Source organism: Apium graveolens, chromosome 1 (genome assembly GCF_009905375.1).
Source record: "Apium graveolens cultivar Ventura chromosome 1, ASM990537v1, whole genome shotgun sequence".
NCBI lineage: Eukaryota > Viridiplantae > Streptophyta > Magnoliopsida > Apiales > Apiaceae > Apium > Apium graveolens.
In genome coordinates, this window is record NC_133647.1 from 52,816,825 (window position 1) to 52,829,126 (window position 12,302).

Below are 12,302 nucleotides of genomic sequence, written 5' to 3' on the forward strand. Positions count from 1 at the left end.
ATGTTTAATTCATGTTGACTACTAGATTGATATGCAAGATAGGTTGGTAAATTATAAATAGATGATGCCTTGCAATCTTGTATAAGTGAAGTAGAGTTATCTGTCAAGAAAATAGTATCAACGGATGTTTCACAAAGCTTCAACGGATGTTCAGTCAAGCTTCAACGGATGCTCAGATAAAGCCTCAACGGATGATCAACCAAAGTATCAACGGATGATCAACTACAGCTTCAACGAATGTTCAAATTCAAAAGAGCAAGTTATAGTGACTTGATAGTCACATGCGTTGATTGTATGCAAAAGGAATGTGGCAGCCTAATTACTGGTTTCAGAGAACAAAGAAGCATTATCATTTTCATGCAATTAAGAAGATATTCTAAGATGTTGGAATAGAGTAATGAAGTAGCATTGAGGTAGACTAGATATAGTTTTGTTTTATTATCTTGTCTTACTATAATGTAAACTTGGTCATATATAAACCAAGTGCAGCAAGTAGAACAAACCAACCAAGCAAGCATAATTTTCAGAGAGATAGAAAAAGCTGTTTTTGTTAGGAATTTCTTTGTAGTTTGTTTGTTCAACTTGTAAAGCAGATGTGAGCTATTCAAAGCTTTACAGAGTTCTCAATCTGATATACATATATCTCTAGTGGATCCTTTCAAATCCACCAGAAAGTTTTAAAGCCTTGTGTTTTATAACTTAGTGCTTTGATTTCTATTATCTTTATATTTCGCATTATTGCAAATCAAACACTATTATATGTATTAAGCAAGTTTAAAATCTCAAAAAGAAGCCAGAATTACATTGAACCCCATTTTGTAATTCTTGTTGATTGTTAGGGAATAACAACATCTTTTTGTTGTGATTATATAGTAGCCCAAACAGATTAGAAGCCCTGAAAATCAGTTCTCTACTTGAAACAGGATTCTAACATCCCGACACGACGCAGGCGCGCGCTTCACCAGCACGGGCACGCTGTCTTTCTATATCTTCGGCGCGACTGCGCGCTACTGCAGCGCGGGCGCGCTGACATTCTGGAAAACCTCCTTTTGTTTGTTTTTCTGGCTGGTTTGAGATGGCGATCCATGAGCAAACATCCATGACACCTTCTTAACACCTGATTAGCACCAAAGCAGTGCTAAATCACCTGGATCCTTTATTTATGCCTGAAATGCAAAACACTACAAAAACACATCAAAAACACATCAAAAACACATCAAAAACATAAATAACTTGAGTACAAAATATCAATTTGAAGCTTTACGAAGCATTTTATGTTGACATAAATGGCACTGAACATACCCCCAAACTTGAATCGATGTTTATCCTCAAGCATAAACAGATTCAAAGAACAAGAAATAAAAATTCTTGAATGTAACCTACATGAATACAACGATCCCAATAGATTAACTTAACCAATCGATAAGTGACATCTCAACAAATGCAGTTATTCACACCAGTTCAATCAAATCTCATAAATCAACTCATAAACCAGAAGCGTGCATGTGTGAAAATGCTTACAAGGTATACTATCGCAACTAGATCAATAATCACGACTCACTACTCATCAAGGCAATCACAAGGTTATAAATAGAATAAACGCTAAACCGAAAATGACTTATAACACTTCAATTTTATTTATCGGAGTTATACATGGATCCATGGTTTTATTGCTAAAACATAATCAACACAAATATGCTTATTTGATCATGCAATGAGTGAGGTCCATAAAAGACTTATACAATAATACCCATGTAGCGAGCGTTAGGTTAGTGGATCTCAGACTATAAAAGCCTTAGGTCACTAGGCACAAAGTCCCCTAAGAACTTAATAACTCAAGTATTAAAGAGCCCACTCACGTGATTAATTATACATAACACTTTTTTTTCTTTTTTTCTTTTTTTTCTCTTTTCAATTTCTGAGCGAGTGCGTTTCGCTCCATCTCACTCAACCCTAGACTACTCATATAAAATGAGCCGGCTACTAGCCATTTGACACCTAGCCACAACTAGCATTGAAATCCTATGTTTTTCTCCAATTTTTTTTAAATATCCATGTTATTTTCAATTTCTGAGCGAGTGCGTTTTGCTCCATCTCACTCAACCCTAGACTACTCATATAAACATGCGATTAAACCTCGAAAAACAAACAAACCATGATCATGATCTAGCATACAAGCAACCTATTTGACTTAGTGAAAAAAACTTGCTTTTAGCATGCAAATCAACTCGATAAAAATTAACATTCCTAAGTATGACATCACCACACTTGCATCAATATCACAAATTAATCGCAAATTAACTAAGGGATCATGTTATAATGCAAATTCATGAATTATATGCAACATACTAATAACAAAATAAAAAATACTACATAATAAATATTCAACTATATAAACTAAACTATCATGAATATACAAACTATATGGACTCACACAAACATATTCCTTAAACTATCACCCCCAAACTTAAAATTTTCACTGTCCTCAGTGAAGGTAATAACAGGAATACCTACTCGGAATCACGATCATCACACTCAATGGGTGGAGTGTCTAGAGGTGGATACACACAGTCCTCACCAAAAATTACCCACTGGATATCAACTCATGTGGCTCTGAATATTGTCCCCAACGCCTGGGTGAGATCATGTGCAACCCTGCCAGGATGTTATGCAACGCATCCATCCTCCTCGCTAAGCGCCTATACTGCGTTAAACCCAAACCAACACTATCATCTGCTTACTGCTGCTGCTGTTGAGACTGGGAAAGACCGGCTTCTCCCAACTGAGCTCTCCATACGGCTCTGCTCGCCTTATTCATCCCTCCAGCATATTCCTGAGGAGCGGGTTTTCCACATGGTAGATGGTCATAAGAGTAACCAAGCCCTTTCAGATCAGGCTTCCCACCGTACACTCCCGCATACTCAACAGCGTAAAACTGTCAATAGGAGCACTAGGAAGCTGAAGCTGCTTGTGTGCGGGCCAATGAACTCCAACAGCCACACATAGCTTCGTCACAATCGACGCATGGGGCATAGAACCCATAGTACTCCCACGAAGAAATCTCAAAATACCCTGATGAATCACCATCCCGAGATCCACATAGTCTCCCTGAATAATGCCCAACAACAATCATGCACGATCCATAGTAACATCACGCACGTGAGAAGATGGCATAATTTTGGCACAAATAAAAGAATTCCATACACGTGGGAACCTGTTCATGCACGATGCAGAGAAAGTGGCATACTCATTCGTGCCCCTCTTGAACTTCCAGTGAGTCTCAAGCACACACAATGTAGCAACGATCAAATCTAAGTTAAAATCCTCCCTCATCTTCTCGTTCCAATTATCCTGATCTGGCCTCCTCTCGGGCTGCTCAATCACCCTCCGAATCACCTCAGCACTGTACTATGCCGTCAACCCCCTCACCACAGTAAATATATTCTTCTCCGCCTTCGCATTCGTGTAGAACTCGCGAACCGCACTCATGGGCACAACAGTGGGTGCCTCGCAAAAAGCAACCCAACCCATCTCCATGATCATCTCCAACAACTTACCATCTTTCCCCGATGGCAGAAAACCTCGCTTATTGGCTATGGGCTTCGAAAGTAGCCTTGTATACTCCACCTCAGCCTCCGGAGTTGCAAACCTGGGCCTCACACCCCCAAAACTAGAAAAATCAGTGGTGTTGCTGCTTACTTGAGTTCTTTGTCTTTTGGGTGCCATTGAAATTGAACAAGTTGAGAGAAAAGATAAGTGTTTAAGAGAGATTTGTTTTTGAGAATTTGAGAAGTGATGGAGAAGTTTGTGTATAAGTGTGTGTGTATATATAGGAATTTGAGAATATAATTGGTTATGGAAAATAAGTGGGAATTGATTATGGGAGTAATGGGGTTGATTGAAATTGCTTTAGAGATGGGAAATATGGAAGTGGGAGAGTAAAATTCGGGTTTGGATTGATTTTATATTAAACCCCCCGATTTTATGTTATTTCTTTCTCTCTTTTTTTCGACTACATGAATGTAGCGCGGCCGCCCCGCCTGGCAGCGCGGGCGCGCCATGCTACTGGAAAACCAGCACGGCCTCCACATATACCAGCCCGGGCGCGCGCACTTACTGGAAGATCAACGTGGCCGCCCTGCTTCGCAGCGCAGGCGCACCGTGCTACCGTAGTTGACACTGGATTTTTTTCTTTTTATGATTTTTATGTGTTTTTCTCCTTGCTTTCTTCTTCCTCTACCTACTAATGTATAATAAACTTGGGTTGCCTCCCAAGAAGCGATTGCTTTACGTCGTTAGCTTATCGTAGAATCGTGAGATCAAGTTGTCAACAAAATGGCACTAACCACCTCGCGGTTTTCCGTATCTATATAGTAATGCTTCAATCGATGTCCATTTACCTTGAATGCTTTGCCTGGATCATTCTCAAAAATCTCCACCGCTCCATGTGGAAACACAATTTTGACAACAAACGACCCTAACCACCTTGACTTCAACTTTCCAGGAAAAACACAGAGACGAGAGTTAAACAAATGAACTTATTGCCCCAACACAAATGATTTGAGCACTAGACCCCAATCATGCCACCTCTTGACCTTCTCCTTATACATTTTATTATTCTCATATGCTTGAAGTCTCGTCGAGTTCATTCAATTGAAGCATTCTTTTTTTACCAACTGCATCCATATCAAGGTTCAACTTCTGCAAAGCCCAATACGCTTTGTGCTCTAGCTCTACAGGCAAATGACAACCTTTCCCATAAACCAGTTGAAACGGTGACATGCCTAGCAGAGTATTGAATGCTGTTCGATACGCTCAAACAGCTTCATCAAGCTTTAAAGACCAATCATTTCTTGACGGACACACAAATTTTTCCAAAATGCGCTTGATCTCTCTGTTAGATACCTCAGCTTGACCATTAGTCTGAGGATAGTAGGCTGTAGCAATACGATGATTCACATTATACCTTTGCATCATGATAGTAAACTTGCAATTGCAGAAATACGATCCCTCGTCACTGATTATGACTCTTGGAGTCCCAAACCTTGTGAATATCTGCTTATGAAGGAAATTTAACACTACCTTCACAACATTCGTCGGCAAAGCCTTGACTTCTACCCATTTCGGGACATAATCAACCGCCAACAAAATATACTGATTATTGCAAGATGAGATAAATGGCCCCATAAAGTCAATTCCCCAAACATCGAAGACCTCAACCTCGAGAAGCGCATTAAGAGGCATCTCATCCCTCTTGGACATATTACCCACACGCTGGCATCGATCACATTTCAAAATGAACTGATGAGCATCCTTAAACAAAGTCATCCAAAAGAATCCCGCTTGAAGAATACGAGCTATTGTCTTTTTTCCACCATAATGTCCTCCATAAGCAGTCGAATGGCAATCTCACAAGATCCCCCCCCCCGTTTCACTACAGAATACATCTCCTGATGATTTGGTCATCTCCTTGCCAAAATAGGAATGGCTCATCCCACATGTACCACTTCACTTCATGCAAAAAGTTCTTCCTTTGAGCATAAGTCAAGTCTGGAGGCATAACATTTCTCACAAGGTAGTTCACAATGTCGGCGAACCACGGTTCTTCTGCTTGAACTCCAAACAATTGCTCATCGGGAAAAGACTTATCAATCAAAGACTTATCATGTGAAGTTGCACTTGAATCCTCTAAACGAGAGAGATGATCATCGACTTGATTCTCAGTCCCTTTTCTATCCTTGATCTCTAATTCAAACTCCTGAAGTAAAAGAACCCATCAAATCAGTCTAGGCTTCGAGTCCTTCTTCGAAATGAGATAGCGAATAGCAGCGTGATCAGTGAAAACTGTCACCTTCGTCCCAAGTAAATAAGATCAAAACTTTTCAAAACCATAGACAATAGCCAAAAGTTCTTTATCAGTAGCGGTGTAGTTCATTTGAGCACCTTTGAGGGTCTTACTAGCATAGTAGACCACATGAAATATGTTATTCTTTCTTTGCCGAAGAACTGCTCCAACTGCAAAATCACTTGTATCGCACATCATTTCAAATGGTTCAGTCCAATCAGGTGCAGTTATGACATGTGCCATGATCAAACTCTTATTTAAGCTCTCAAAAGCAACAAGGCACTCTTCATCAAACATGAAAGGAACATCTTTATCTAACAAGTTGCACAACGGCTTCAAAATCTTAGAGAAGTCCTCGATGAAACGTCTAAAGAAACCCGCATGACCAAGAAAACTGCGAATTTCTTTAACATAAATTGGTGGAGGAAGATTTTCAGTAACCCTCACCTTGGATTTATCTACCTCGAGACCCTTACTATAGACCTTGTTCCCAAGAATGATGCCTTGGCGCACCATAAAATGATATTTCTGCCTAGATTAGTCTAAACGCATCTTTTTAGCACTAACCCAAGATATTGCAAGCATTCATCATAAGAAGTTCCAAGTCCATGAACACTTCTACATTATTTTCTATCAATTCAGAGAAGATAGCCATCATGCATCTATAAAATATGGATGGTGCACCACATAGCCCAAAAGAAACTCTGCTGAATGCAAAAATACTAAATAGACATGTGAATATGTAGTCTTCTCTTGATCTTCTGGAGGAATACAAATCTGATTATAACCCGAATAACCATCCAGAAGATAGTAGACTCATGCTCAGCCGATCTATCAAGCATCTGATCAATAAAAGGAAGAGGGAAGTGATATTTCCTTGTAGCTTTGTTCCGCTTCCTATAATTCATGCCTCCACCCCATGACTGTTCGAGTAGAAATGAGCTCATTCTTTTCATTCGCAACAACAGTGATACCTCATTTCTTTGGCACACACTGAACTGGGCTCACCCAAGAACTATCAGAAATGGGATAGATGATCCCTGCATCTAGCCACTTGAGAATTTCCTTCTTCACAACCTCTTTCATGATCGGATTTAGCCTTCTCTGTTGCTCAACAGTATGCTTGCTTCCTTCCTCTAGTAGAATTTTGTGCATACAATTAGAAAGGTTGATTCCCTTGATATTTGCTATAGTCCATCCAATTGCCGATTTGAACTCTCGAAGAATTCTCAAAAGCTTTACCTTATCACTACCTGAAAGGTCAGTTGTGATAATAACAGACAAAGTAGATGCATCACCTAAAAACACATACCTCAAATATTCAGCCAAAGGCTTAAGCTTAAGAGTATGAGCTTCCTTAATAGATGGCTTGAGGCGCTTTGGAAAATTTTTCAGCTCTTCCGATCCAAGAGATTCAAAAGGCATTTCCAATCTTCGCTTCCAAGGAGAAGTATTCAAATATTATTACTGTTGGTCATTTTCATCATCTTCACTATCTGAATCCCCCAATAAGGCCTTCTCTAAGGCATCTGATTTTAGCACATGATCCAATTCTGAAGTAACCACAGATTCGACCAACTCCACCTTAAAGCATTCCTCTTCATCAGTAGGGAATTTTATGGCATTAAAAATATTGAAGGTGACATCCTGATCCTGAACTCGCATAGTGAGCTCACCCTTCTACACATCAATCAAGGTTCGGCCAGTAGCCAAGAAAGGTTTTCCCAAGATTTTGGGAATATTCTTATCTTCCTCGAAATCAAGAATAACAAAGTCAGCAGGAAAGATGAGTTTGTCCACTTTGACCAATACATCTTCCACAATGCCTCGTGGATATGTAATAGAGCGATCGGCCAACTGCAAGGACATGTATGTCGGCTTTGGATCAGGTAGACCCAACTTCATGAAGATAGATAAAGGCATCAAGTTGATGCTAGCTCCCAAGTCACATAAGCATTTGTCGAATGACACTTTTCCAATGGTACAAGGAATAGTGAAGCTTAGAGGTTCTTTAAGCTTTGGAGGCAACTTTTGTTGCAGCACTGCATTCCTCTATGAGAGCAACAGTCTCTAAGTCATCGAGCTTCACTTTCGGAGAGAGAATACCTTTCATGAACTTTGCATAACTAGGCATTTGTTCAAGAGCTTCAGCAAAAGGTATGTTGATGTGAAGTTTCTTGAAAACTTCCAAGAACTTAGCAAATTGCTTATCCAACTTTTGGTTCTGCAGCCTCTTATGAAAAGGAGGTGAAGGATAGACCTGTTTTTCCTCTATATTACCCTGAGGAGGAGTGTTGACAACAACTGTCTTCCTTGGTTCCACTTCTGCTTCCTTAGGCTCATCTTTTTCAGCCACAACTTCAGATTCTGGAACTTTAGATTTTTCAGGATTCGCAAACTTTCCAGACCTAAATGTAATTGCCTTAACCTACTCCTTAGCTTCCCTCTTTCCTGGAACTTCAGTATCACTAGGGAGTGTACCAGGTTGTCGATTTAGCAAGACATTAGCAATCTCCCCAATTTGATTCTCCAAGGTCTTGATAGAATCTGTTTGGCTCTTGCACATAAGCCTCAACTCTTCCAATTCAGATTTTTCATTTTCTTAAGGCAGCTGCTGAAGTTGAAGTTTCCTTGGTGCATATTGCGGTTGTTGAAAACCAGGAGGGTTATACTGCTTTGCTGTGTATGGCTGATAAGGCTGTTGCACCATATTCTGATTGTTGCTCCAGCTAAAGTTTGGATGATTACAGTTATTGGGATGATAAGTGGCTGGAGCTTGCTGCTGTGACCTCTGAAAGTTGCTCACAAACTGAGCTGATTCACTAGAAATAGCACACTACTCAGTCTCATGTGCTCCCGCACAAAGCTCACAAACACCAGTGATCTGATTAACTCCATAATTAGCCAAAGAATCCACCTTCATCGTCAAAGCTTGAAGTTGAGCAACTATAGCAGTAGATGTATCCACTTTTATAATTCCTCCTACCTTGCCTTGCGATATTCTCTGCGTTGGATTCTGGTTTCATTAGATGCCATAAGCTCAGTCAATTCATAAGCTTTATTATAGCTTTTGGCCCATAAGGCTCCACCTAATGCTGCATCAAGCATAGGTCTAGACTGTGCACCTAAACCATTGTAGAAATAGTTTATGATCATCCAATCAAGCATGCCATGGTGTGGGCACTTCCTAAGCATCTCTTTGAATCGATCCCAAGCCTCACATAAAGATTCTCCAGATTGCAGTGCAAACTGAGTAAGAGCATTCCTGATTGCAACCATTTTTGCCATTGGGAAGAACTTAGTGAGAAACTTTTGAGCAAGATCCTCCCATTTAGTGATAAAACCTATGGGTAGAGAATGTAACCAGCACTTAGCCTTAAACCTCAAAGAGAATGGGAAAAGTTGCAACTTAATAGCATCTTCAGACACGCCATTGAACTTGAAAGTGTTGCAGATCTCGATGAAATCCCTGATGTGCATGTTGGGATCTTCTATAGGAGAACCCCCAAACTGAACTGAATTATGTATCATCTGAATCATGCTCGACTTGATCTCAAAGGTGTTAGCCGATTTGGCTGGTCTGATAATGTTGGATTGAATATCATTGATCCTAGGCTGAAAATAGTCCATCAAAACCTTCAGATTTTCTGCTTGATCTCCCATCACAACTAGTGCTTCTTCCTTAACTTTTGCTTCTTCCCCACCTTTCTTCTGTACCATAACTTCTTCCTCGGCTTGATCCAGTGTTCTCTTATGAGACCACGAACGCGTATGCATACACGCTCGCTAGAGTGCCTGAAATATGACAAGGAAACAAGTAACAATATTCGAGTCAATGAACTTTAACGATCACTGAGGACAAACACATAAACTAGAAATTAACACCGAGTCCCCGGCAACGGTGCCAAAAGCAATGCTAAATCACCTGGATCCTTTATTTATGCCTGAAATGCAAAACACTTCAAAAACACATCAAAAACACATATAAGTTGAGTACAAAACATCAATTTGAAGCTTTACGAAGCATTATAAGTTGACATAAATGCCACTTAACATCAACACCTTCTCCTTGGATTGTGAAGACAGTGCATGTATTCATACAACTGACTGTAATGTAATACTTGATTACCCAAATATTTGTTGAATTACATAAAATTTCATTCTCACCATTGAATAGTACATTCTTCGCATGGTATAACTTGAGGACACGGTCAGCCGACATCTTCAATTTCATCCTACATTTTGACATTATATGCTCAAAGGCATTATGCTGTATCTTTTGTTGTTGTTCCAGAAGATGAAGACTGTGATCATTAGTTTGTTTTAAGCATTGTTCTTCATAGACGTTCATAATGTGATAAAGAATGTAACATTCTGGGGTAATTTCACATGTGATTTCTTACAAACTTCTGAAAGTTGCAATATAAACTTTATGTAATTCTGATTTTGTTGTGCTATGGTCAGGTAGAGATATAACAAATTTACTTGAATTTGTAAATTTCTTCTTCATTAAACTTGACTTCAAGTTGCAAGGTGAAACTTTATGTAATATTGTAGGATTGAATAAATTTTAGTACAACAACAAAACAAAATGTATAGGCTTCTGCATGAACAACAAAATACAGGAGGTACTTAAAATAATATATATTGTTCTGACATTTACATAATGCCTCCAACACTAAACCGTTAGCAAAGCGTAGAATACTTCTTTGTACATAACATTTTTGGTAACGTCAGTAGGCATGCCACTATCATCATCTACAAAAATCTTCAAACCACCTGATGATGTTACCTGACTTATAACAACGTAAAACTGCCCATGGGTGAAACATGATTTCAGTAAAAGTAAACCAATGATTTCTAATAAATGCCTCTGATATTTATTACTTGTCACTGCGTAGCATATTTGAAGTGGCATTTGTTTTCGAATCAACTTGAACGACATTCGACTCTCGCTATGACATAATTCCATCCTCGGCATAAAATGCCGAGTACCAACAAATGACCAACATATGACTTCACACTCCACACAATATTTAAAACACTTGGTAACAATCATTCGTGTTCCGTTACACAACCATAGTGTCTAATTTAAATTTCGCATTAGCATGACTACTGCACCAACTTTTAACTTCAACTCATGAGGTGGTAACCCTGGTTTGGTGATGGAGTTAAGGTATTCAACTGGAAATGTATGATTTAAATCGGCTTCTGTACCTCCAAAATCTTCAGTAGTATCAATGCTAAAATATGAAATTGAGTCACCGGGTAACTTCTCACCAATGAGAGAATTGATATGGTAAACAATGTGATTGGTAGGAGTAAAGATGGCCCTCTCACTCAAATACTTCGGATCTTGACATTTAGTATAGAAATGAGGATACGTCGCTGCCATCATATTGTCAATCGAATTCTCATTGTTTAAATCAATAAACTCCGCTGGAATAATGATATCATCTTCACCACAACGCAACGCTTCACTTTCTTGAGGATAGACCTTGCCATCTCCAATGTCCATAACCCACTTGGCAAAAATTTGTAAAGCTTCTATTTCTACAGAAGTGGTACCTCTGTTCAATTGCATATTCTGTGTTAGCAGGAAAATTTTGCACACTGACCACAGTCTTGACTGGGTAATGCATGCAGAAGTAATCTTGTTAGGAGCAATTGATGATATCAAACAGAAACTATCAGAAGTTCACATCAGAACTTATATATTAACGGATTCTGATGACATCAACGGATGATGAAATATCAACGGATGATAGGATATCAACGGATAATGATTTCAAAGGATGATGATATCAACGGATAATGAAATCAGTATTTGTCACATCAGTTAATCTTCGAGGAGGAAAAGGAAACAGGAACTCAAGAGGGTGAAGGACTTTATCTCAAAAGCAATAGTATAGGTTTCCTTGTTTTCAATAGAAAAGGATTCCTTATACATTTGTAGTTGTACTCTATATAAAGCACAGTTTATGTGCATGCTATATGCATTGCGATATTGTTATATCTTTCGCATAACCTAGCAGCTCTCAAGGATAATTGTTCATCCTTTCGAGAGAGTACTTTTGTAATAAGTTTTTATCTGATAATGTAAAAACTGTTGATTATGTTGAAGATTTATCGAATAGATTGTATTAACTGTATTCACAATCCCCCCCTCTACAGTTGAATAAGGGCATAACAATTGGTATTAGAGCTTGCTGTGAACGTACAAATAGTTTAAGATTTGAAGATCAATCTACAATGTTAGACAAAGAAGAAGAGACACAGACTCCAAAACCATCACCCTCAGCCACATCACAGACTAGCAGCAACATGAGTAGGTATGAAGAAATCAAGGTGCCTATCCTGAAGATACATGAATATCCAATATGGAAAGTCAGGATGGCCATGTGCTTGGAAGCCAAGGATCCTGAATACCTAAGAAGGATCTATGATGGTCCTCATA

At 39.1% G+C, this 12,302-nt stretch overlaps 1 protein-coding gene and 1 non-coding gene across 2 annotated transcripts; one reads left to right on the plus strand and one right to left on the minus strand.

Moving 5' to 3' along the window:
* Positions 1 to 2,737: 2,737 nt before the first annotated feature.
* On the minus strand, positions 2,738 to 11,429 carry LOC141670596 (uncharacterized). Its single transcript, XM_074476560.1, has 3 exons — positions 10,962 to 11,429; positions 10,530 to 10,658; positions 2,738 to 2,935 (listed from the first exon to the last, which is right to left on the minus strand). Exons 1-3 carry the CDS (start codon positions 11,427 to 11,429, stop codon positions 2,738 to 2,740), a joined length of 795 nt encoding a protein of 264 aa, XP_074332661.1.
* LOC141680948 (small nucleolar RNA R71) lies at positions 9,012 to 9,118 on the plus strand. Its single transcript, XR_012558454.1, has one exon. It is a non-coding gene; the product is annotated as a small nucleolar RNA R71 (small nucleolar RNA).
* Positions 11,430 to 12,302: the final 873 nt, after the last annotated feature.